This window comes from Zingiber officinale, chromosome 8B (assembly GCF_018446385.1).
Source record: "Zingiber officinale cultivar Zhangliang chromosome 8B, Zo_v1.1, whole genome shotgun sequence".
NCBI lineage: Eukaryota > Viridiplantae > Streptophyta > Magnoliopsida > Zingiberales > Zingiberaceae > Zingiber > Zingiber officinale.
Window position 1 is genome coordinate 50,048,992 of NC_056001.1, and position 27,886 is coordinate 50,076,877.

The 27,886-nt window shown below is 38.1% G+C and overlaps 1 protein-coding gene across 2 annotated transcripts; it reads right to left on the reverse strand.

The window, feature by feature from the left end:
• Positions 1-439: 439 nt before the first annotated feature.
• LOC122014833 (DNA polymerase alpha catalytic subunit-like) lies at positions 440-16,918 on the reverse strand. Of its 2 annotated transcripts, XM_042571273.1 has the most exons (32): positions 15,687-16,917; positions 12,256-12,420; positions 12,063-12,146; positions 11,789-11,863; positions 10,957-11,021; positions 10,196-10,286; positions 9,912-10,094; positions 8,720-8,883; positions 8,528-8,642; positions 8,060-8,239; positions 7,859-7,972; positions 7,615-7,734; positions 7,215-7,535; positions 7,023-7,115; positions 6,005-6,123; positions 5,842-5,914; positions 5,673-5,729; positions 5,080-5,172; positions 4,816-4,938; positions 4,632-4,729; positions 4,468-4,513; positions 4,200-4,313; positions 4,039-4,119; positions 2,431-2,538; positions 2,255-2,344; positions 2,090-2,166; positions 1,785-2,004; positions 1,584-1,637; positions 1,358-1,477; positions 1,171-1,245; positions 864-1,027; positions 441-776 (listed from the first exon to the last, which is right to left on the reverse strand). In XM_042571273.1, the coding sequence occupies exons 1-31, from the start codon at positions 16,821-16,823 to the stop codon at positions 881-883; spliced, it is 4,602 nt and encodes a 1,533-aa protein (XP_042427207.1). In that variant the 5' UTR covers positions 16,824-16,917; the 3' UTR covers positions 441-776; positions 864-880. The 2 variants fall into 2 exon arrangements, with proteins under 2 accessions (XP_042427208.1, XP_042427207.1); XM_042571274.1 differs by having other exon boundaries at positions 440-1,027; positions 15,687-16,918.
• Between the last annotated feature and the right edge of the window lie 10,968 nt (positions 16,919-27,886).

A 27,886-nucleotide genomic window follows, 5' to 3' on the forward strand; every position in this document is an offset into this window, starting at 1 on the left:
ATAATATATAATTTACTACATTAAGTTTGTTATCCTAAAGTTAATTGCCTATCGTCAACTAGTTGGAACAATTTTAATGAATAAAAGGTCCTTTCCTAAAGCTAATTTTAGATACCATAATATACAATAGACTACATTCATATATTGCTTAGTGAGATTATACATGTGGTCAAAGAATGATTCGTTCGCCCTAACACTCCCATCAATCAGTTTCTAAATTAATACAAAGAAAATAAATCACAAATAACTACTAACCATTAGTACAGATGACTAAATATGAGAAAAGATATACTTGAACACACCGAGTTTTAACTTTAAGATCTCATATAACAACACACTATATCTTACCTATCACACCACTAGAGTATTAGCTAGTTTGCAAGCTGACATGTATTCATGTAGTAGATTAATGATACTTTGATACAAGAAAATTCACCACTTTTGGTTTGCCTTGGACATAGCAACTTCAACAACGAAACACTGAGCACTCGTTTTTGTTCATTCACAATATAAGATCATACATTCACAAAATTTCAAAGTCATGTGGATTAGTTTGTCCTTTGTTCAAACAAATTGTAGAATAACAAAATTGAATATTAACAGACTAGCATATAAGCTGGAAGAATATTGCAGAAGAGTGAAATCTTGACGAAAGAATGACTGAGCTCATCCAAATACTTATGATTGATATAAACCTTTGTTCTGACAAGCTTCAAGAACCACTGTGTCAACTTGTAGCAAACTTCTTCCTGAGAGCTTTTTTAATGGCAACGATTCTTACAAGATAAGAGATTGAATATCATGATCCAGTTAGAATAAAGTAATGGTCATTAAAGGTGGCCAATCATAGAGATTGACATTACCATTTTCACAGATCCTACTAAACTGAGATGCACAGGTCCTTAAGTTGCACCCATCCATATGAACACCGGTCACGGATCTTCTGAATCACCGATTCTGCCAGACTTACTGCTGGACGGATAGCAGCAAGCTCTTTCTCAATAGATAGCTTAACATTTTGGTCCAGCTGCAGCCATAGCATTCCCATAAATAATTGTATGTTGTTTTTGAAAAGAAAAAAGCGTGAACGCCTAGGAGCTTCATTACTCACAGGTAGATAGTGCACAATTTGATACCATTAAGTCAAAGTGCATATAGTGGAACACTAACCTTCTCGGCAAAATTAGAAGCATCCAAGACATGGCAAAAATAAGATAGTTGCTTGTATAGGTCTTTCTCCGTGTACTGCTTAGTGAAAATTAGACAACAGCTTTTAGCATTCTAGCAGTTGAGTTATGCAGATTAATTAATCCGAGTAAATTTAAACCATGATATTGCAAAATTGTAATGGTCATACCTGTCTTATGAGATGGCCATTGCAGTGTGGGTAATTTGGGCAAACTGTTCCTCTTTCAGAGTCGCCAATTACTCGAAGATTCACACTGCGTGTGGTATACTTGCATATTTCATCATCGCACTGAGAAAATAATCAAGGTAGTCATTTATACACTTGAAGGCTAGCGAAGGTCGTCAGACATTATATTTTCATGAGTATTGAAAAACTGAAACACTTTGTATTTTACCATCATCAATCCTTTATAATATAGGTAAATGAAATTGTCAGCCTGCCTTTTCACCTGCAGAAAAAGATACAGAAATTCATCTTGTGAAACAATTTAGAAAAGAAGGACGAACTCTGCTGGTAATCAAAATGCTTACGTAACAGATCTAACCACTAGATCACTACATAAAAGAAAAACATTGCACTAGTACAGTACTCGAACCTGATTAGCTAACATGGCAGGAGAAAACTTGCACCCTTCAATATGGTCAGGGCACCTTGGGCAACGCATCCTTTGCCAGAAGTTAGGATCTGATTGCTCTTCTGCTTGAGAATCAGATGGCTTCTTGTGAATTGAAGATAGCAAACTTGAAATAGGAGGACAATCGAAGGTGCTGGAACAGCTGGAGCATGACAACCTGAGAGGCTCACAACCACGAAACCTGCAAGTATTTGACATTGATACTTGATAATATAGTTAACAGTTAATTGATGCTACTTTGTGATCCCTTTATATAAACTACCTACCTCTCTTCAATATCTATTATGGCTGAGAGCACGCTTGAAGGATCTTGGCCGACAGACTCAGGTTCTTTAAATTGGAACTGTGCATAATAAGATATGAAATGGTCTGTCAAGAAGCAATGACATAAAAAACACTTTGAAAGGCCCATTTGGTTTTAGAAGTTGCACCTTAGCTGAATCAAGTCCTAGACAATCAGCTAAACGTGCTGGGCTAGTACCCTGAATTGAAGCACACAACCGCGAGACAACAGGATGAATCTGTCAAAAGAAGCCATCAGTTTATCACATAGAATACAGCTTCAAATGCTAAACTTCCTTTGGTTTTTGGAAAAATGGTAGCAAACCTGTTGTGATAAGTAATAGTCAATATCAATCATCCAACCACCATCCCTTTTCAATTCGTCAGGATGCCTAGCTCTTTGAGCTATTCCAGTAGAACTGGAGAAATTTTCCTAAAAACACAACAGACAAAAGTAGTATGAAGTCAAGATAGATGATGATGAGCACTTACAGATTATCCTTTCCTTCATATCTTTGGATAATCAAATATCATAACAATTTTTATTTATTTTGGTAATAGATGATGAACACTTCAGATTATCCTTTCCTCACCAAGATTACAAAGTTGTGGATATATCAACAAAATTAATATGGGTTAATTAGAATTTTACTTTAAAACTTCAATTTGATAATAATATAGTGGCAAATGTTTCTTGCAATTTAAACTCATGAAAAATTAGATATCAAAGGTGCTTAATAATTTTCCCTCTGAGAATCTTAGATATCCAATATCTACTTAGAACAAGGAAATCTTCAAGAATATAAGGCATCATAAATGTGCTAAAAGATTAGTAGTTGGAATAGATAAGAAAATGTTAGAACCGATAAGATAATCTTGTGTGATGGTCGCGTGCTTCCTTGGCCAACAATAAAACTATTGTCTTGTGACCTTATGGTCACAAGATTCAAATCACAGAAACAATCTCTTGCAATGCAGAGTAAGAGTGGGAACAATATGTCCAATGTCATCCGACCCTTCTCCGAAACACTACATTAGTAGGAACTTTGTACATCAGGCTACCCTTTTTAATGTAGAAAGTTTAGAAAAGCACAAACAAAAGTTAGTGTGGCAAGGATGAAATGCTACTATGGATGTGTACGGTTATTAAAAAGGAAATTAAAAAAATACCATACAGAATAATTCCATATCCTCAATAGAGGATAAAAAGCATAGAAATAATTAGATTAGATAAACAATTAGGGTTAGTGTTGTGTGGGCAGTGGGACAATGAATAAAAGTATAAAACTCTACTTAATCATAATTAAAAGTCACTAAAAATACATAAATATATGTAACAATATAGGAATGGCAAACCAACATATGTATAGATGAACCCCTAGCTAGGAATCACATTTTGTTTATTATTACATTGATAATGGACATTTAAAATTATATATATATATATATATAAACCTCATTAGTATAGTCCATGCCAATAGTAAAATTGTTGTCATATGACCTCGTGATCACGGGTTCAAGTAGTAGAAACAACCTCTTGTAATGCAAGGTAAAGCTGCGTATAATAGATTCTTCCCCGACCTTGCATTGGTGAGAGTTTCGTACACCAAGCAACCCTTTTTTAATAGTCTATGCCAGGTATTTATGGATAGGATAAGTATTTATGAATTGATCACTTAATTTAAATTGTTCCCAATCATGATTCATTTTGAAGTATACAATCACATATGCAACTTTAACTATTACAATGTTAAATGATAATTATTTTAAGAAAATCCATATTTATTCTGAGAAAATGTTATCATTAATCTGATTGTGAATTAGGATTTGGCATCAGCATTATTACTGTTGATCTGAAGTTATCATCCTTATGGTTAAGTCAATTTTCCATTTACCACAACATAAATATAACACATGTAACATTAGCCTATACCTGCTGGCAGCAGATGATATAAGGAACTGTATCACCAGCAGAGCATCCAGTGTGGCCATTTTTCTTCAATCTTAGAGCCACCTGAAGATGATATTCAAGTAAACTAGAGAATAGTACCAAATAAACTTTTCCAACAAATACACTCCGAAAGAAAGTCTGACCTGCACATGTGGTTGGTTTTTGGCATCTGGATAATCTTCTGGCGGCTTTGTTAATGTTTTTGTGATAACATACTTTTCAAGTGCTACTTCACCATTTCTCATGTCTTCTTGCACCTGTTTATAGAGACATAAATGCCAAAGTCAGACTAATTTAAAACAATTTTCAAATCAGATAAAACAGTGAACCAGTGTGCTCAAAAAATATGTATGCCAGTTTATGATCCCTGGCAATAATGAGCCTGATTTGTCTTGTACATCTATTAGGTACCTTTATGAGAGAACTATGAATAGACTCAACAACATCTTCACAAGTTCTGTAATGATAAAAAATCACATGGTTCAAAAAATACAAGTTAAATTAGAATACACTATCAAAACTATAATACCGAAGATATTTTTTTGAAAAAAAAAGATGAAAAAGTGTCACATCACCCTCCAGATAAAATTTGTCTGAGGCAATAATCTCCTATTTCTTTTGAAAGCAAACTCCAATCACGGCGAACCATATCAAGGCCTTTGCGTTCAATGACCTGCCTTGTTCATGCAAATTAAATCAGCATGGCCTTTTAATGATACAGAATCAAGAAAAAAAAGGACTAAGCATATCAAGCTTGACCTCATATGGCATTCCATCCTTGAATAGCACTTTGACAGCAGCATATTTCTTTTTTTTCAATAGAAGCATTCTCTTGTACAAACCATCAAGATCAATTTCTAGGCGACGATATTTCTTGTTAACCTGTGAAAGGACAAGAATCAAGAAATCAACATTAGCAATCAGTACTCGAAATGGTTTGATTACTCATAACTAGCTTATAAAGATAATCGCATTACAGAACTACTGAAGGAGTTGAACTACGTAAACTTGGACAAGCCTAACCTCTTGGATCACTTTGCCAGCAATTGCCCTTGCCTTATTTATGTCATCCAGCCCACTGTAAATCATGATTGAGTCTGTATCCCCATAGATCACCTGTAAATCAGGCATAAACCTTTACATAATCACATACAAAAGATAATTATATTTCTGAAAGTAAAGTGAATACCACAGTGAAAAGCAATATGGCAATTTGTTCAATGATATTATCTTTCCAGGGGAAAGGATGGGAGGGTCATTATTGTTCAGGTGAAAAAGTAATATGAATTTCATGGGTCTTCAAAGATTTGATTGATGGTTCTGGAAAGATATTTGCATTCAGGAAGTGGGTGAATACCACAGTAAAGAGCAATGGGAGTTATCTTTGATGGCGAGAGGTTGGAAAGACTCAAAAAATTGTTCAGGTGAAGTAGTTTGAACTTTAAGGGGTTTTAATATTGAGGGTATTAGAGGGCAATCTGACTAGAAGTAAGAAGGAAAGACTGGGAAACCAAGCAATGTGAATGATCACAAATGCAGAATCACATAACAACACTTCTCAAATAATCATTTAACAATACAGCATTACTGACTACAACTAAATGAAATAGCCATACCTCCAAGTTCAAGTTGTTCTGGACTAGATCAACAGTACTTTGCAAGATTTCTCTCCCCTGCACAATATATGCATGGAGTAAAAATTGGATAAGAGGTTTTGCAGCCAACATGGCATATGTTTGGAACTCTTATTAAAGAGATTATGTCAAAAATCAAAGACAATCTTACTTGCAGCGTTATCAGCTCGGCAAGTGGTTTGGCATAAAATCTAGAGTTAGAAAAGCCCAAGCAACCATACATGCTGAATTGAATCATTTAGAGAAAGGTTAGATATAAGAAGAATGAAACCTGAGCAACAAGCATCTAGTTTGACATTTTAAAAGCACTACACCTGTTGGCAGTAAGTTTCAGCGCTTGCTGTTGAATATCAAGCTGCTGAATTTTCAGACGAGAAGCAGTCTTAAGCCATGATTTAACCATTCTTCTTCTCTCAACCAAGTCCCTCAGCAACTGAAAAGATAATATGAGAAAAGTAAATAAAAGCAGCAGTAGCATGCAAAAAATTATACATACAGAAATACCAAGTTCTGTTCACCGGAGCATGTAATACAGAAAAGTTATAACGTGAATGTTGTCAAAGCAGCTAAAGCCTCCAGTTCCACTTTAAGGGAAAACAAAAGAAATCCACTTGACATATTTGCATTGCAACTGAATGAGTAGATTTCTTAGACTACTTTGGGTCAAGCCATTGTATGTAACTCATATTCTGCTATATTAATTTTTCCACACTGTCTGCACGTGTGATGATCACCTTGCGATCTCCTTGACTTTGCAACCGACCCTCTATACGACCAATCTCCTTTCCTCAGCCTCATCATCTATCCTCCACACAACTGATCTCAACTTCTTGACCTCATGACTATTTTCCATGCAACCTAAGCCTCTTCAAAAACTCCTTGGCCTCACAACCATCTTCCTCACGACTCCACGAAACCAAAGCCATTTCATGAGCTCCTCAGCCTCCTTGTGATTCCACACAACGGAAGTCTCTTCACTGCACAAGGGGGAAACCTTAAATTCCATGTCACTGCTAATGCTAGTAAAACCCCTTAATGGTCAAAGGCTCCTTTGGGACGGTGACCAATACAGCTCCAATGTCTACAATGCCTCAAGGTAAATTCCTCCTTTTGGAACAATTGACGCCATAAAATCATAAATATTGGAGGCAGAACATGACTTTTTTTTTTCTTGACATTGAGCTCCTTGTAGAGCTAAATATATAAAATGATAGGAGACAAAAGGATTCTTGTAGTAAAATTTCTTCTTTCCATATTCAAATAGCTAAATACCAAGTGTTGTAGGAACACTAAAGAAAAGTGGTTAGATACCTAAAATAATCTGTCATTTACCTCAGGTAACACCCCAGGAATTTTAGAAGATGGAAGATTCGGAATAAGGCCTTCAGGAGATCGCTCGACTGTTGTAAAGCATATATTATATTCCTGTATACATATTGAAATTTGCATTAGCAGAAGCTGGAAGTACATGGTATTTTTTTTTTAAAAAAAAAAAAAGGTGCACCCAGGCTTACAGTGAAATACCTGAATTATTGAAGGATAAAGACTGTTGAAGTCAAGAAGTAGTATAAGCTTGTCATATAAACCCTTTTTAGGCTCCAAAACCAACCCACCAGCATAGGCAGGACCTTTTTTTCCTTTGCTTTGATCAATGTGATGTGCATCAATATCTATAGATTCATGGTCCTTTGTTGCACCATCTTCATCTCCATCTTGACAGTTGATTGATTTTCTCTTTGTTGTATTAAGCTCTTTAGTGCGTGAAGAGATTTTGTCTGGTGTGATGTACTTTTTTGCATGAAATGCATGTAATAAGAGGTACTCCACCCTTTGTGCTCTGGCACCCTGTGGAGACAGATACAGAACCTTAGTGACTATTTCTACTTAATAATTCAATAAGCATTGACATAAAACAGCAGACCACCTGAAGAGTTTTTCCCCAAAGATTGCCACTGATATTTGTCAGTTGCCGAGTGAGGGGGAGAACACTAAGATGAAACATCAATTCTAGAGAAAGCCAGGCATCAGTCTCACCATACTCGACCTAATAAAATCATATTTCTCATTAAATTTTTTGCACTTTGAAACAGCAAGCAGAGACTTTAAGTGTGATTACAAGGAGAGAGAAAAGTTTGAAATGAAACTGACGAAGCTTGGGGGGAACTTGCCAATTCTAGTAGCATTGTTGTGGACTGAAACATAGAAGGAATATCATGTGGAGAAATCTCCTTCCTATCTTTGTTTAGTTGTGTTTTTGCAAGTTGAGTCAAGGAGTAACTTACCTAAAAGTTAGTTTCATCAGAAATTGAACAAGTCTTGAATTCATATGAAATGAATTATAGAGCACCAGCACTGTGATTTCAACATACCTCTCTCAGGAGGTCTCTTGAGCACAAATAGGTATCACATAGGAGACGACCTGCAATGCAAGACATAATTCCAGGAGTAGCTCCAGATCCATAGAAACCACTTCCTTTTGTCAATTTAGGCATTGAATATCGCTTCAGGCGGCCAATCTTGGACCACGTTGCGCTTGGTACCTTACAAACCTGCATCAGTAAGTGGTTGACTGACATTACATTTACTCCTGGGATAATATACAACTATACACAATTATGTATCAAGCATTTAAGTGTACAGAATAGAGATTATAAAAGAAAAAAAAAACAGTTTTATGGTATGAAGGGAAAAGCTCCAGAAACTACAGCTTCAATGAGGCATTATAAGTTGAGTAGCTTTGCCACAGGAATAAAAACATATCAAAGAAAAAAAGCCTGAGTCTAAAACAGTATACGTTGGTACTCCATAAACATTTATAAATTAAATTTAAACCAAACCTGAGCCCTGCGTAGAAGAACATCAAGGTCAAACCCAGATATATTGTGTCCAACAAGAACATCACTATCCAATTTATTCAGTTCAATCATCAAACGGTTCAGTAATGCCCGTTCACTAAAAAAGGTAGAAATAGGAAATCATCAGTGAGTTTACAGTACAGAGGAAAAACAGATGAGCAATCAACAGTTTACCTGCTTTCTAATGCCAATGTACTTGTCCCAGCCCTTGAATTTCTTTCAGAAACTTCCTTCGTCATACCCATCGGAAATATGCCTCCTTCTAGTTTGCGGACAATCGAAAAATGAGTAAGTGCTCCCCTGTTCTTCCATTCTGATGGCACCATAGGACCATCAATCTGTATATGATTTCAAGCAATACCTTTGAGAGCCACACCAAATAAACAAAAGGCAAATAAAGCTAGGAACAATAATGACAACAATTAATGATGAGAATAATGGAAACTTGCTATGGCCTAACTGAGAAATATCATAATGCATATATGTATCAAAAACTAGTCATTAAAATAAGCATGTTTTAAAATAATTTATGTTATGCCACCTAAAACGGCCAAAAGGTACCATTCAATTGTTTCCAGTCAACTACAGAAACTTGATGTTTCTAGCTTTGAATATCATAGTGGGCAGACACTTGACCCCTTCAACACCCCTTAGTATCCATCAAAGTGTACCTTGAGCTAACTATATCTCTCTAGCAATTATTAGTCAAGAGACTTGTTATACTTTTGTAACTTACTCTTCTAAAATTTTAATTCGATTGATTATCTAATTGATATATAATCTTATTTTTAAAAGTAAACAAATTAAATTGAAGGAAATTAAAGGAGTTAAACTAGTCTAAATAAATTTGTCTAGACAGACTTTAATGTGTGTCAAAGCATAACAATTGTAGACAGATTATGGTACAACATAATTTTTAATTCAATTGACTAATCATTTTAAAATTTAAAAAAAAAACACTATGTGAATGGGATTAAAGAGTAACACTCTCCTCAATTCATCTTGACACGTTAAAACACATGTTGAAGAGTATTGAGAGTGGTATGACATAACAAAATTGAAGTTCAATTAACTATCTTATTTTCAGTCATAATTTTAGAATCAAATAATCTCAGTGGAAGGAAATTAAATGAGTCAAACACATCTAAATTTATCGTGACCACTTTGATGCATTTTGAAATGCATTCAAATGTGTTAAATGACACAGTAAAATACAGTACAGTACCTACCAATACTGCCCTGATTGAGTAACAAAACCTTGCCATGGAAGTACGAAAATAACTAATTTAAACCTTGCCAATAAGTATACTGGTAAAAAGAATTCCTTTGACTGGTTGACTAGTTGTTTTTCAAAACATATCCATACCTTTGCCTTGTGACAGCAGACAACTGAAGCTGTCACTATTTCATTTTCATTATTCTTTTCATTGATAACAGTTTTCAAATTTATTGCTGTAACAACCACAGGAGGATCTAACAGTGTCTTTGAAGTGGAGATACGTATATCTTTGGGACAATCAACAATTATTTCAAGCTTGCACCAACTCACCTGTTTCAGGGCAAATATAATGGTAACTTGTTGCATTAAATTGATCTTAATCAAGACAGAAACACACTGAATAAACATTAGAAATGGAAATGAGGGTACACCCGTTGACCAGCTGGACATATCATAAATTTGGAAATTGACAACCATGATGGCCCCTTGATCTTCCTTTTGATGATAAACAACTCCAAGGAACTGCAGGATAACAATGCTAATTACTTTGCAATTTATAAAATAACCTAAATGTGCAAAAACCCAAATATTATAGTACTGTCCAATATACCTATTGCATTAAGAAAAATAAAAGTTTGGATGAAAAATCATTAAAAATCCTTGGGAATAAGCTTATTAGGCAGTTCCCCATGCACACTCAATCACCTACTTTCAGAGTTTACACCAAATTTTTATCAATTACAGAGTGAAACTTGTGACTTCATAATAGAGAGAAAAAAGATTCTTGTCCTAATTACTCAAGATGTCTTAAATGAGATATGTTGCATTACCATAAATTACGTTTTGTTAGACGCAGCCTAGCACACGCACAAAAAACACTAAGTTGAAAATGGTTTCATGCAAACCAGCACCAGTGCGAAGCTAGAAAAATGAATGAACTTGACCACTTCAGCATTCACTCAAAAACCATTGGTAAGCTGTAACATCTAACCTTAGTTTGTCAATTAAATCAACTCATGCAAGAGAATAATATAGCACAACAATGATACATATGAGAAACCTAAAAGCATTTATTTCTTAGGAGTTGTGACTTTGTAGTATCAATTTTCAACTCTAAACACATGTAAAAGATAAATTAATCTTGATGTTTCTTTTATGCCCGCAACTCCCTCAAGGCAATTCAATTGTTTACCTTGTGTGTGTTCCAAGCAATGCAAGGAACTTTTTCCCTCTAAGATCAGCTGGAAGTGGCGGATCCTGTTATTGATTTGAAAGATTGAAATCAGCATGTGAAGTGGAGTCCACAAAATAAGTGATTTTGGCATATTATCTAATTTTCAGATAGAATAGTTAGAGCAAAAGACAAACATTAAAGTACCTCTTAAAGATTAAACCAAGTCATGTTCTCACCAGCCACATGTTTTATATCTTGGGGCAACGTTTATAATCAGAGGTATGATAGTAAGCAACCTTTTAAGCGCTCATCAAAGACATCCTAAGAGTTAGTAAAGATGAAAAACTTTCCTTTGATGATCCATATGTGAGAAGGATTTGGAATTTATAGTTTGCATCAATATGTAAGCAACTCAAAATATTTATTAGAATAACAATAAGAAAATAGGACTGGTAGGAAATAAGGAACATCTTTATCTGCAAAATATACATATTATGTAAAGAATCAACACCACAACACCCTAGGAAAACTAAATGTTGAATAGCTAGAACAGATTAGAGAAGATTCTGATAAACATGTATTTCATAGTCCCAAATTCAATGTGTTTTCAGCTCTTTGTCAATCATGTGCCAGATATGAATGGTCAAGAATCCTAAATAGAGAGAGATTAGGAGGTAACTTTGAAACATGGTCCTTATAAACAAACATGTACATAACGTGTTCATTATTTCTTGCATTTGTGGCTGCTTGATTGGGCTAGATTTATTTGTGCATTAACTTGAGATACAGAAACACGCAGATAAAAGTAAACAAGCCTTCCTACTTAAGTACCTTTAAAGAAAAATTGTACCTTAAATGGGTAGTTGATCTTAAGAACATACTGCTCGCCAGAAGGAATATCTGATCGTTCAAATGCATAGTTTCGCTGAAAATTTTCCAAACAGGATCCATTATCATTAATTAAGACTATGCCAATATAAGTAAATTATCCTTCAGCTAAAAGAAATATAAGCATTGTTATGGGCAAGGGCTCATCTGTAAATATGTAAGCAGTAAAGCACCAACTTTAACTGTCTCTATTTGTCGTAATAGATATATAAAGAAAATGTTGAAGTTCCACGCACCTTAACTGGCATCATGCTAAAAGTTGACACGTTTATATCAAGCAAATGTTGTGCAACTTCATTCTTCATTTCTGATGCCATATCCTGTGAGACAAGTATGAATCTGAACAACTTGAATAACTTTATAGATCTCAATGCAATATAAAAAAAATGCTATGACACTCATGAACCATGTTTAGATGGACAGGTTTACTTGCAGAGTTTCTCCGAGAGTTGCTTCTGACATTTGAGACTTAGGAGAATTTCTCCCATCTATGTTTATGCTGTCAAAAACAGAATCCTTTGGAATGGCATAAACACATCTTTGCATGTTTTTCACAATGATGCAACAACTATGATAACCACTGCCAGCTTTAACCTTAGAGTTCATAAAAAAAAATGCACACAATTAGCACCAAAATTTACAGTATTGCTATAAGCCAAATTGAAATGTCACTTGACCTATAGCTAAGGAATCAAAAATATAAAACATAGATATCATGACCATGTGGAATAAGTGTTAAAAAAAATCTAGGACAAACAACACTAGAGAGATATGTAAGAAGAAAGCCAGATAATTTTTCAAACATTATAAGTACTATCTTAGAAGATTTTGTCCCCGGAGGGCGAGCTTAGTAACTAGAAGATTTTTCCGGTGACCCATACATCACTATGGCAAATAGAAATTACACTATTAGATTTAAAGAAAATTTGTCATTAAACCCATAGTGCTGAAAACCTCAGATACTTGGTTGACCTTTCCAAGGACCTCTTTATTTATCAGTCTTAAAAAAGAGACTAGGAAGCTACATATTTTTGGCATATGGTCCTCCATTTCAGAGTGAGCTGAGAAAGAGGGATTCAAACCATGGGTGAAATCAATAAGCAGGTCAAACAATGTAGGCAGTGATATATGCACCCTATGCAACCGCAAATGTGGACATTCAAGAAACTGAAAGTGACTTCATGATTTTTCTCCTCAGAGGATTAGTTCTTGTAATTATGAATCCTTTTATATAGCCAAATTTTGGTAAGGTAACTTAAAATTGTTAATTTAAACAATTGGTTTGCATGTGTTCAATTATGTGCACATTAGATACATGATGTGCTCCACATCATTGATTAATATAGATGGTTACTTATAGATAACATCTTAAGTTCTATAGTTACAGACATTATTTATCTAGAATTGTTGATTTGATAGCTTGATTAGTATGGGCATTATACGAATGCTAAGCATTTTTATCAACATAAATAATTTTAGATATCTTTAGTATGGGTCAAGCATATGCACTCGCACACTGCATTTGTGTTGTTCAATGGATTAATCAAATAGCATCTACCTATGCTTGCTTTTAAAAGCCTGGTCTTACTATATGTTTTATTATTTAAAAAAACTAATATTGATGGCAGCAATCTCATAGATTGCACAATATGGTGATTTATTGGCATAATTTGCACTACGCTAGTCATCATCATGAATTGCATTAAGGTGCATATTTAATTTACTGCCATTCAGGACAACATGTACCAACTACATTTCCATGCAAGATGACAAACTTACAAACAAATTCCTCTTGCAAAAGTGAAATTTGGACCCATGTTGCAACTGAATAATTTAACAAGTATGAGTAAAACCAATATCTTGGATCAATGTGATTTAAATTATCCAAGTAATCCAAGTCCTAAAGCCTATATCATACCAAGATGAGTGCACCCAGAAGACAGCCCATTCAAGAGTTGAGAATTGGTCTATAAAAAGTGGAGAAATAGGTTGGTTAAATACAAGGATTCTAACAACTTTTCAATTCCTTAAAAGCAACTCAGGCCATCAAATTTAAACAATCTAATGGGTGGATTCTAACAACCTAATTTTCAACTCGAGAGGACCACAAGCTCTTTCTCACTAATACAAATTGCAAATTATCTAAATATATCCTAGAGTTATTTCATCAAATCTTAGTTACACACTATTTTTGGAGGCAAATTAAGCCTTAAGAAAAACGAATGTGCACTTCAGGATCATTGATTGATATAAATTCACAAACCACCATTGCAACCCATTACTAACCAAATTTCCATTAAGGATTTGGTAGAATGGTCAAAATGTGACCTTATTAGGGTTACTCAGTATAAAGTGATCTTGAAGAGGGATTTTAATCATGTAAAAGCACAAGCCCTTCAATTCTCCTTCACCTCCTAATTCTGAAAACAATATTAGCTATTAAATGTTAGTGGGAACTACCAAAGAAAGAGGTCAATGAGTCTGAATTCAGCTCATTCAACTGCAACAATCTCAAGGCATGGTCATCCTCCTTGACGCCAAAATTTCCCCACTTATAGGTCAATAACCAGTTCCAATGAATCTAGGAAATAATGAGATTGATCAGTTTCCCTTGCCATGCGTTGACAAAGAAGAAAGCATGCCCACCCAGTCAAACAAGAGTTGTTATCTTCACCATCCAAATCTACAAAAATTTAAAGACTAGACATGCTTAAAGAGAGGAATACTAGTTGTGCAAAGGAAAGAAGAGTAAGAAGAGGTTTTACTTATATTAGATTTAAATTTTCATTTTCCCTTGTCTATGCCCCTTTAAGTTTGGTTGCAACTTGTGAGTACATTACTTAGATTCAAGCTAGGCCCTGCCATCTTTCAAGGTTTCAAAGCATGCCAATTCAAGTGCTAGTTCACCCGAACCCATTGCATCACAACAATTCAAATATTAGTTCGCATAAATTTGTAGAACCATTCTTTGTTAAACGATGGGCCAACAGGTTAACAGCATGGTGTCCTAAATGGCATAAAACAACCTAGCAAACCAATGCAACTCAAGTCAAGGTGTAAAGTTGAATTGCAAGTGTACTTAGCATAATGATAGTTTGTACCACATGCGCCGAAAGTGTCGCATGTGCCAAGCATTTGTATGTGCATGTTTGCCAGCTTCTTCCTCTCCATATCATTTGGAAAACTTTTATAGAATTTTTATGTTGAAAAAATCTAACAAGAACTAAGTGAATAAACAAGGAAGATATGGCATCTACCTTTGAGGATCATTTCAGTTTGTTTATCACTATTTTCCAAATCAAGACTCTTTCCACTAAAAGTTTGACTTTGACCAATTAGAAATTTCGTATTTACTCTCTTAGGAACTAGGTGCTAGCTTGCAGCAGCACTTCAATTTTCAATATCCATCCTACTGGAAGTAGTACAATTCGACTTTAGTTTCTTGAAAAGTGAAGATGGTCATATACAAACCAACCATAAAGAAGTGAGAAATATTTATTGTGAATACAAAAGAATCTCCAAATTCTAGAACATGAGTAATTGGCAAGAAACACACAAAAATAAATAAAAAATAAAAAAAGCAAAGAAATGAGTCGGGAGTGTGACATGCAATGAATCTGTTACATTAGTTTCAACTATTAACTAATACACATGTGTAGGCTTCTCCGCTGTCCCTCTCATATGTAATCTTCAAAATAGGTCTCATTGCCTTTTTGTGCAATTATTAATTATTAAATGTAATACAATTGGTACAGTATCCAAAACAGTTGTCTTCTAACGATGGGATAATTGCTTAGGTGCATTAAGTGATATCACAAAAACTAGAACTAAAAAAAAATGAATGAGATAAACTAGCTTACTTTTCCGAATAAGTACAGAATACCAGAATTACCACCAGATGTTTCCTCATGTGCATCGATTATGTAAAATGGAAGTGATCCATCGGCTTCCAAGGTAAACTCAAACTTATCATCTGAGTCAAAATTGGCCTTTGTTTCAGTAACTTCACCTTCAGGCCCAACACCCCCATCATGACATACTGCCCTCCAGTCAGCAGTTGCACTTATCATGGATCCATCATTTTCCACCTTGATTGTAGCATTCAGAGATGACCTTTTTGGATCCTCCATTTTTGCATGCAAATTGGCTTCGTTATTTGCCTCATTTAAACTCTCATTACTAGCTGGTACGGCCATGCTAGCCAAATCCTTCCCATGTGTTTCCATGTCTACATCTTTCACTTGTCCTTTGTCATCGTTTGCTTGGCACTCCCCTGATTTGACCAATGGTTCCTCATCACTGGGCTTAAATTCAACATTATAACTGTTGATGGCAAGAGGTTGTTGCATTTCAGCCTTAATCTGGACCACCGGCAGTGTCGTAATAGTAGTTGGAGCCACATTATTGACAGCATTCCGCCTCCTTTTCTCTCTATCTGTCTCATCAGGCGCAAATTCAGCTATTACATCGTCCACAATGCTTTCGGAACTCATAGAAGACCCTTTAACACGATCGTTTTTCTTGAATATTGAGGACGTAAACATCGAAGAGAGTCGTTGCTTGCCCATCATAGCGGCAGCCGCCGTAAGCGAGGAAGGAGGAGGCTTCTTTAGCGCAGGATCCATCTTCGGCGCCTTTCTCCTCTTGGGCTGTTCTTCCTCGCCGCCCGAGGGTTCTTCCTCGTCGCCGGAAGAATAAACGAGGTTGGGATTGGACCAATCCTCCTCCTGGCCGTCATCGGCGTAGCCGAGTCCATCATCATCGACAATAAAGCCACTGGCCTTCTCACGCCGGCTGGCGACGAGGGCGGCGTAGTCATCCTCTTCGACCACGTCGTAGATGGGGGCCTCCATTTTGACCTGTAGGGCGGCGCCAGCATCGGATCTGCGACCCCCAGAGCTACGGAGGGCTTTGAGGCGTTCGAGGGCGGCGGAACGGACGGAAGCATCTGAGCCGCGGCCTCGGGTCCGGAGGCCGGCCACCTTGGGTTCCTCCATCTCTCTTGCTTGCGGTGGTCGAGCGACTGATTTCGAAACCCATCAGTACCCTTTTCGACTATTTGGGCGGGAATTTGGCGGGCACGGTAGAGTTTTGGCGCCAAGAGACCGCCAAATCTAGGGTTTATGCACGCTAATTCGGAAATAAGTGCGCACTTAGGAACAGAAAATCAAAGTAAAAGCCAACCACTTATTGCCACGTGTCAATGATCAACTTGTGGCTTAGGGCATCTCCAATGATTAAATTTTTCAATAAACTTTTTTTTGTAATTTCCAATATGTCACATCACAAGTATAAAAAGCTTTTAAAACATCTCTCATGGTTAAACCTTTCAATAAGTTTTTTTATAATTTTCAATATATCACATCATATCATATCACAAGTATAAGCATCTATTATATCTCCACAATGAAAAAACTTCCATATAATTTTTTGTGTGTGTCCTATATTATAAATCATACATTGTTATTTATTAAATTTTTATTTAATATATCTATATATTTTTCATTTAATATTTTAATTAATTTATGATTTTGATTTTATTTATTTATAATTTTTAATTAATAAATTTATGATTTTAGTTTAATTATAATCATTTCTATATTTTTAACTTATCTCAAATATAATTATTTTTAAAAGAAAAAAAATCATTTTAATTATTATTAACTATTTATGAAATAAAATATTATAATTAAATATTACACCAAATAATTTATTTTTAATTATTTAGCAATAATCACTTTCAAGAGAAAAAAATAGATTTAAAAACTCAAATATATTTTTAAATTAAAAATCCCAAACTTCACTTACACCATCATAAAATCTCTTTTTAATTAGATTTTTCAATTTTATAAATCTTTCACAAAATTTGCATCGGAGATTCTCGTCATCAGCGTAAATTACTTAATTTGTGGGTCCTACATTACAAATCATACATCTTTATTTTTATTTTTTTCATTTAATATCTCTATATAATTTTTACTTAATATTTTATTTAATTCTCATCTTTAAATTAATTTATTTGTAATTTGTAATTAATAAGTTAATAAACTTATGATTTTTAATTTAATTTAATTTGTAATTTTTATTTAATATTTAATTAACTTATGAATTTTAATTTAATTATAGTCATTTGTATTTTTTTTTAACTTACCAAATATATTTATTTTCAAAAGAAAAGTGTATAATTTAACTATTAAATAAAATATTTAATGATTTTTAAAAAATCAAACATACAATATTAATTTTTCAATGATTAATGGCTCAATCTTCAAGAGAAAAAAGCAGGTTTGAAATATCAAACCTGCTCTTAAAATAAAAACCTCAAAGCTTATGTCTCCACTCATTAGAGTTTTTTTGTTGACCTTTTTCAACTTTACAAACCTGTTAAAAAAATTGCATTGGAGATGCTCTTAGAGCATCTCCCAGAAGCGAAAGTTTTTATGTATTCTTGCGATATCACATCGACCCCACAGGTGTAAAAATGTGACAATCTAATCTGACAATCTAATCCTAATCAATCCGATAAAAATTATCAGATTTTTTAAATTTTAAAATTTATCAGATTAGGTCGGATCATATTCGGGTTGACCTGATTTGATTTAAATATAGAGTTTAGTGGATTTTTATTATATTTAATTTCATTTTAAAAATTAAGATGTTTTAATGTATATTAATATCATGTTTGTATGATAATAATAGAGTATTAAGATAAAAGTGAAGAATTATAGGGAAAATAGTCAAAATAATAATAATAATAATAATAATAATGTTATTTGGAATCGGATTTTCGGATTATTCAGGTCGGGTTTGGGTTTGAGTTTAGGGCTTTTTGGTTGAACTCGGGTTCGGGTTGGATTATAAAAAAACTCAACCCGACCCAACTCAACCCGATCCATTCGAATTGACACCCTGAATCGACACCCCATCAAAAAATAAAATAAAAATCTCTTAACAATTCTTCATATATCCCATTTTTTATTAAAAAAAAATATATGTTATGATGTGGTGATAAGGAGGGCCCCACCCCACGCAGATAACGGTCACGGTAGATGTCAAAGTCAAAGTGGTCAATGCACAGATAGCATCGATCGGTCGGGCGAGCATACCCTGACCGGGGGAGAAGGTCTCGGTCTGATCCCGCCTTTGACGCAAGGAGTTGTCAGACGACCGACTCTCAAACGATCGGCTCGGCATTGGCAAAGCAGAACTTCGGCCGAGCAGCTACCTCGCTCGGCCATGTAGCAGGTCTCGACATTGGCAGAGCGAAACTTTAGTCGAGCGACTACCCCGCTCGGCTAGGCAGCAGGTCCGGCATTGGTAGAGCGGAACTTTAACTGAGCGGCTACCCCGCTCGGCCAGGCAGCAAATCTCAGCATTGGCGGAGCGGAACTTCGGTCGAGCGGCTACCTCGCTAGGCTAGGCAGCCGGTCTCGGCATTGGCAGAGTGGAGGTTTAGCCGAGTGGACGAGACGCACAAACAGCAGAGTTACGCCCGAGCGTACGGGATACGAGGTCAGCAAAATTCCGACCGAGCAGCCAACCTGCTCGGCCTAGCAGTACATTCCCTCTGATATCCATCGACATTCTTTTGGGAGTTAGTGCCACCGACACCGGCCATGGACAACCAGAAGATCGTACGGCGGAAGTTTCCACTGTCACTTCAGAGATATGTTCGACCCGTTAAGGTATTGTGTCAGGGACACTTTACTGACAAGTCTTTTTAGGGAAAACTTTGGGAAGTATGTTCGCCTTGGGGAGCGTGCACGCGCGCAACAAAAGCTCTATATAAAAGGGTCCAAACATCGACAAAGGTAGGCAATACGTGATAGACATTGTTCTCGCTACTGTTCATTCTTATTTGCTCCACCTTCTACTGCATCGTTGGTGACTGACTTGAGCGTCAGAGGGCCAACGCCGGGGACCCCTTCCCTGGCTCAGCACTGATATAATTTATGTCGCAGAGCCGAGCGAAGTCTACAAGCAGTTAGCGGGAGCGTCACATCCCCAGCTTTCTATCTCATCGACTTTTGGACAGGATCATATTTAGCGTCGTCTATGGGAACTTAACCTACATCCGAGTTGAGAAGATGGAGGACGCTAGACGACTTACCATTGTAACTCTCACTAAAAAAGAGCTCGACATGCTCGTGCAAGCCCGAGCGACGAAGATGCTCGAGCAGTAGCAACAGCAAGCACTAACCGATCAGCTAGTATAACAGCCGGCGACGTCGGCAGCAGGAGGGCGAGCAGGATTGGAAGACCGATCGGGACCAGTTTCCATATAGGGACAAAATAAATGTATGACCAGCACGCAAGGGGAAGCGCCGCCCGTGCCCATCCTTTTTCATCACACCTTGTTCCAAACCCCCTCAGAAATAGCTCAGGCGAACCAGGAGAGGGGGGCATCTTCGGACGACGCTCTCGTTAGGGATGCGCGAAAAGGAAAAGCGCCCAGAAGTCACGCTTCGCCCGAGCGGATCAATCTGCAATTCTCTCATGCGATCTTGTGTGACCCTCTACCCAGGCACTACACCCCACCAGCGATCAGAGAATACAATGGAATGATGGATCCAGATGATCATCTGGATAAGTTTGATAACGCGGTCATGCTGCACCAGTACACAAACAGGGTGAAGTGCTAAGTCTTTCTCACAACTCTCTTCGGCTCGGCGCAATGCTGGTTCAGAAGACTGTCGGACGGCTCAATACATAGCTTCAAGGACTTCCGAGCTGCGTTCCAGCACCATTTCTCCTGCTGTCGACGCTATTAGAAGACAAGCGTCAGCCCCTTTGCCCTAAAGCAGGGGCCCAAGGAAGCGCTTCGAACGTACATCAGGCGTTTCAATCAAGTAGTCATGGATTGTAGGATCGAAAGAGTGCGATAGAGGGGGGGGGTGAATACCGCACTTTTAAAAACTTTTTTTTTACTTGTTTAAAACAAAGTCGTGCAACGGAAAAATAGAGAACAAGTTCGGTTAGTTGATTCGGAGCCTAAGTCGACTCCTACTCCAAGGTCCGCGATCATTGATCGCACTGATGGGCAATCCACTAAATCTTTTCTTTCCGAAAACCTCGATAAGAAAAGTGCGTACAAGAAGATGAGTAAGATAGTAACAACCTACTATCTTACTTGAATTAAGTACAATGCAAGCAAAAGAAAGTTATGCCGACAATATATAAAAGTTGAGGTTCGGTCGACACTTCTTAGAGCAGTAGATGAGTAGTCGTATCACGAATCGCAGCTTGCACAAAGATGAATTTTGAACCCAACCGATTGCATTACTCAGCCTCGAACCTCGAGCTCTCTTTTATAAGAATCGTCGATGTTTGGTTGACCGATCCGTGCGTTCGGTCGACCGACTCAGCTCACTTCCATCTTCGCTGAGATCTAATGTTGATTCGATCTTCGGCATTTAATGACCATTAAGGGTTTAGTCGACCGATCCTTCTTTTCGGTCGACCGAACAGGATCCTTCCCTATTCGTCGAGATTCACACTTACTGCGCCTTTAATGTGATGATAGTTTGATCGACTGATCCATGTGTCTAGTTGACCGATCAGCAAGCTTTCCTTCTTAACTTCTGCTCAATCTGAACTGCGCTGAGTCATCATGGACTCAGTCGACCGATCATCTTGTTCAGTCGACCGATAGAGCTTTGATCCTACCTTGCTTTGGTTTGGTCTGAACAAATATCTGCTTTGAGTTGGCCTTGTTCGGTCGACTGATCATCTAGTTCGATCGACCGATCAGGCCGAATCTGCAAAACAGTGTTAGACAATAATCCTGCAAAATAGATATTAGCACAGTAATAATAAATGCATGAGTAATAATAATAGACAGTTCAATTGTCTTAATCTCAACTTGGAAAGCTTCCGGTTTCTTCGGTTAGATCAGTGACCTTAGGTTGTTATCTTCAGGAGCACAACCTCACTGTCGCTCCTCTAGTTGTTTACCTCAACCTGCCTGCCAAACTTTGATCCTCCAGATCTGTTTGGACTTTCCACTTAGCCTTGATCGGCTCGCCAGGACTTTCCCTCAATTTTCAGTCCTCCAGACTTCTCGATCTCACTTCCAAGAGTCGGGTCCTCTCGACCCACTTGGTCTTTCCACCTGGGTTCCATGATCTGCTAAGACTTCTTATGCCTAGCCTTCAACTAGGTCTTTCCCGGTTGAGTAAACAGTCTGCACACTTAGTCAACTTGTTAGATCACAACAAGACTTAACTTAAACCTTGGACAACATAAAAACTTAGATTTGATTCTGGTGTAGCACCAACATGGATATCCCCTTAGTATCATCCGAGATAATGATGAATACTTTCACTCAAGGATTGGTTGAAGGAGAGTTCTTTCGATCACTCATCCAGAAGCCGCCCAAGGACTTCGACCATAAGCTCAAGAAGGTCAATGAATACATAAATGTGGAAGAATCCCAGACAGCAAGGAAGAAGGAGACGTCGGCCGAGACCGCGTCAGCTCCCGAACGACGACCTTTTATCAGCCATCAACCGCCCAAAGGCCAAGGGCGAAAGGAGCACGGTCACACCAGGAGACTAATGTTGGAACCCCAAGATTATTTTGGTGTAATCAACAAGTTAAGTTAGGTCCTGTCAATTTTTAACTTTGTGTCTAAGTGTCAAGGAGCTTAGAAGCACAGGTACTCGAGCAGAAGATGCAACTAGCGAGAAGGATGGCACAGAGTCATCCGACGGGCTCGGTGCGTCCGAGGGACGAGGCACTGTGGAAGAGTACATCGGCGGACGAGAAGGAAGCGTGCGGTGGCTTCGAGGGACGAGAAGTCGGAGCGGAAGACTGCTCGAGGAGCAAGAGATGCAGCTAGCAAGAAGGTCGGCACGGGGTGCGACCGAGGGACGAAGACTGCGGATGAGTACACTGGCGGACGAGAAGGGAGCACGCGACGATTCCGAGGGACGAAAAGTCGGAGCAAAAGCCTGCTCAAGAAGGCCGAAATTGGATTCGGGTGAGCCTTATTTCAGTTGGTTAAAATCACCTAAGCAAGCGGAGCCGGAGCGGAACACCCGGACCGAGGCGAGCAGCACCGGAGCAGAGGGCCCCGACCAGAAAGTCAACTTGGTTGACTTAGTGGTCCGGGTGCCCGGAACCATTCCGGACGCCCGGAGTTGGACTTTTTCCAGATCGCGATCAAACCGTGACCCATGCGTTGGGGATAAAGTTTTATCCCTCCTAGGGCGCCCGAAACCCTTCCAGGCGCCCCGACCAAGGTTATAAATACAACATTGGTCCAGAAGTTTTCAATCAACACAAGCAATTCATTTCCAACACTTGTACGCTTTTATTTAGAGTTGAGCTTCTGTTTTTTGCGCTTTCACTGCTGTAAGAGGCTTCTCCGCCTGAAGGAGATACTAGCGCGACAACTTCTTTGGATTAACAACCTCCCCGGTTATAACCAAGTAAATATCCTTGTGCCTCTACTTTTACTTTATGTTTATTTAATTATTATGCAAGTGTTAGTTTAAGAAGTTCGAGAAGGGTTTTTTTTTATTATTTGCAGGCTATTCAACCCCCCTTCTAGCCAGTCGTCGCGATCCAACAAGTGGTATCAGAGCAAAGACGCTTCAGGAGGACTAACCGCCGAACGAAGCACCGAACTAATGGCCGAACCAAGCATCTACCCGTCAAAATTTGAAGAGAAATTCGCTACTTGGAAAAAGAGAATGCAGGTATTTTTTTAAAATCGATTTTGATTTAATGTTAATTATGGAATCCGGTTTTACAGCACCAGAAGGTAAGGAGAAATTCCACTGGACGAAAAAGGAGTAGGCCGACTATGTGGCAAACGACAAAGCAGAGTACCATCTGCTAAGCATTCTTCTGCCACAAGAAGTCAACTGAATCGGCAACTATGACTCCGCAAAAGAACTTTGGGAGAAGTTCCTTGAGCTGCACGAAGGAAAGTCCGAAGCCAAGCTCGTAAATTTACTTCGCAACTAGCTCACCAACCTGCGACTTGCGGAAGACGAGACAGTTGTGCATTTGCACTCAAGAATTAAGGAAATCATCACTGGACTCTCGAATCTCGGAGAAAAGGTAAGTAACCGAGATTCGCTAAGGTACACCCTCAATTCATTTCTAAGAAATACAAAATGGGCATCACTAGTAGATACATTTTACATTTCGAAATATTTAGAAAAAATTATATTAGAAGAATTCTTTTCCACATTTGAAGTGCATGAATCAAGATGTGTAGGTACGAAGGAGCCCAAGCACAACATCGCCCTCAAAGTATCGAGAGACGAACCTGAGTTAGAGTCCTCTCTCGATGACGAGGAAATGGTAATGATGGTAAGGTGATTTAAGAAGTTATGTAATTCTAGAAAAACTAGTCATCCGTAGGATAGAAAGAAAAGGGTGATCCGCTGCTACCACTGCAACGAAGAAGGACACGTCAAGAACAACTGTCCCAAGCTGAGGAATAAGGACACGAATAAAGGTAAGAAGTCTATTCAAAAACCTAAGGCATTAAAAGCAACGTGGAACGATACGTCGTCCAAATCAGAAGTCGAAACCTTCTCCAGACTTGCACTAATGGCAAGTCATCAAGACGACGACTGCGAGTCAAACTCTTCCGAAATGAGCATCGAGAGCATCGATGAAGAGGGAGCCACGTAGGAAGATAATAGCAGTTCAGGGGGAGAAACGGACAACGAGATCGACAAGGTAAGTCAGGTATGATCTTTTCATCCCGACACACTAGTTAAGTTTATTAAATTGTTAACTAAGGATTGTTGTAAATTAGAAAAAGAAATTAAGAATTTAAAAATAATATTAGCTAAATCTTGCCCAATAGAAGAATTCAACAGAATTAAATTAGAAAATAAAAAATTAAAAGTAGAAAATGATAATTTAAAAGTTCAAGTAAATAACTTGAGAAACTGTGCATGCTCATCTAATACCAATATTAGAAAATTTAACAATTTAAATTGGTATTTTAGATATCATAAGGGACAAATTAGAAATATTTCAAAGAAATATGTCCCTAAGAAATTCTTAGTTAATCTAGTTGGCTGGAACCTATATTAGGTTTGTAAGTCTTGCTTAATCTAAATTTTAATCGGATTTAGTGCTTTCAGCGAGAAAATTAAACAGTGAGTTTCTTTATAAGGCTTTGTCTAAGGAAGTGGTTATTGCTACAATAACCAAGAAGGTCTAGTGTCTTGCCACAACCTGGAAGTCAAAATATTGAAATAAAATGTTTAATTAACTTTCTGATAAAGCATTAAGGTTGAAATTTAATAATGCTTTGAAAAGTCTTTTAAACATTTTTTTTCTTAGATTTTTTTTTTGTGTAAAATTTTTACTTAGAAAAATAAGTTAAAAGTTCTTCTAAAATTAGAAATTTCTGCTTAAATTTGTACTTAGAAAAAAATTTCAAAAAATATTTTTACAAAATTTCCTAAGTCGGATTTTATTTTTGAAAATTCTCTTACTTGAAGTTTTACTTTGAAACTTTTCTTACTTTTACTTAGAAATCTTTTAGCTTAGAACATTGTTTTCGTTGAAAATTATTGCAAAAATTTTCAAAGTTTTAATTTTTTCCCTTAGAGTTTTTCTTTGAACCCCATTTTTTTATGTGATTAAAGGGGGAGAAGGAAAAGTATAAGTTTAAGGGGAGGTAGACCAAAATTTAAATTTTCTATCTTTTTGTACTTTATTGTAAAATTAGTTAGTTTACTTTTTATGTCTATTACCCTAACTTAACTTGGGTTGCTCACATCAAAAAGGGGGAGATTGTTGGAACTCTAAGGTTGTTTTGGTGTGATCAATAAGTTAAGTTAGATCCTGTCGATTTTTAACCTTATGTCTAAGTGTGCAGGAGCTTAGGAGCACAGGTACTCAAGCGGAAGACACAACTAGCGAGAAGGACGACACAGAGCGAGCCGACGGGCTCGGTGCGTCCGAGGGACGAGGCGCTGTGGAAGAGTACATCGGCGGACGAGAAGGAAGCGTGCGGTGGTTCCGAGGGATAAGAAGCCAGAGCGGAAGACTGCTCGAGGAGCAAGAGACACAGCTAGTGAGAAGGTCGGCACGGAGTGCGACCGAGGGACGAAGATTGCGGATAAGTACGCTGGCGGACGAGAAGGGAGCACGCGATGATTCCGAGGGACGAGAAATCGGAGCGGAAGCCTGCTCGAGAAGGTCGAAATTGGGTTCGAGTGAGCCTTATTTCAGTTGGCTAAAATCACCTAAGCAAACGGAGCCGGAGCAGAAGATCCGGACCGAGACGAGCAACACCGAAGCAGAGGACCCATACCAGAAAGTCAACTTGGTTGACTTAGTGGTCCGGATGCTCGGAAGCCCGGAGTTGGACTTTATCCAGATCACAGTCAAACCATGATCCGTGCGTTGAGGATAAAGTTTTATCCCTCCCAGGGCGCTCGGAACCTTCTAAGTGCTCCAACCAAGGCTATAAATATAGCCTTGGTCTAGAAGCTTTCAATCAACACAAGAAATTCATTTCCAACACTTGTACGCTTTCATTTAGAGTTGAGCTTCTATTTTTTACGCTTTCACTGCTATAAGAGGCTTCTCCGCCTGAAGGAGATACTAGTGCGACAACTTTCTTGGATTAACAACCTCCCCGATTGTAACCAAGTAAATATCCTTGTGCCTCTACTTTTACTTTCTGTTTATTTAATTATTATACAAGTGTTAGTTTAAGAAGTTCGAGAAGAGTTTCTTTTTATTATTTGCAGGCTATTCAACCCCCTTCTAGCCAGCCACCGCGATCCAACAACTAGGACACATGTCGTGCAACATGTGGCCTCCAGTCGGCAAAAGACGACAAGAGACAATATATGGACGCCAATGTTCTGCTCCTTTCACCAATCGGTGACGCACAATATGCGCGATTGCTATGATATGACACTGATCGATAGTCGACCAGCGCCGAGGGGATACTTCCGCCAATCTCCAACTCCCAATCGACGACATATACAATGATCGACCGCGCAACGAGAGAACGAAAGAAGAATGCCCAAACGACACAGTCGACACCAGGGGAGGGATAGAGCTGATCCTGCCCGAGTCCCGGCCGAGCGAAATAGACTCTCCGCTCGGGAAGAAGAAAATAGAAGCAACGCCACCCGGGGAGAAATAGGCATGATCACTGGTGGGCCGACTGATACAACTCCAATAGAGCCAAGAAGTCGTATGCTCGGCGACTAGAGATCCACGCCATGGGATGCAGTAGGGAGAAAGCTGAATGGCCCGAGATCAGCTTCGACCCCAATGATTTGGAGGGAGTGAAGATCTCTCATGACGATGCGCTGATCATCTGGGTGATAATTGCTAATTACAATATTAACCGAACTTTCGTGATACAGGGAGTTCGGTGAACATCATCTTCAAGAAGGCATTCGATCAATTACAAATTGATAAAAATGAGTTACTGCCCATGACGACCCCACTATACGGCTTCACGGGCAACGAGGTACTGCTGCTCGGATAGGCCCGATTGGCCATCTTGCTCGGGAAAGAGCCACTGTGGAGAACCAGGACCACTAACTTCATCATTGTGGACGCACCGTCGGCCTACAATGTCATCTTGTGTTGACCGACCCTTGATGAGTTCTGGGCGGTGGTGTCTACCTATTGCCAAAAGATCAAGTTCTCGATGGACGACCGGATGAGCGGAGTCAAAGGCGATCAGTTGATCGCTCGGCGATGCTACGTCAAGATGGTCAAGATCGAAGCGAGATGCGCTCGAAAGAATCCACACTTAGAGGTGAACGCAATCACTGAAAAGCCTCCTACATTGGTGTACGAAGAAAGGAGGAGGTTCAGATTCACCCCAGCCAAACAGAAGTAACAACATTTATTGCCGCTGATCTGGAGGTGGAGAAGAAGGCAAAGTTGGTCGCTTGCCTGAGACAAAACCATGATGTGTTCGCATGGTCGACACATGAGCTTCCTGGTATCTCCTTGAGTGTATCTCCGCATGAGCTTTATGTCCGATTGGACGCTTGATGATTGGTCAAATTGGTGTTATATTTTGATTCGAATTGATGGACTTTTAGGG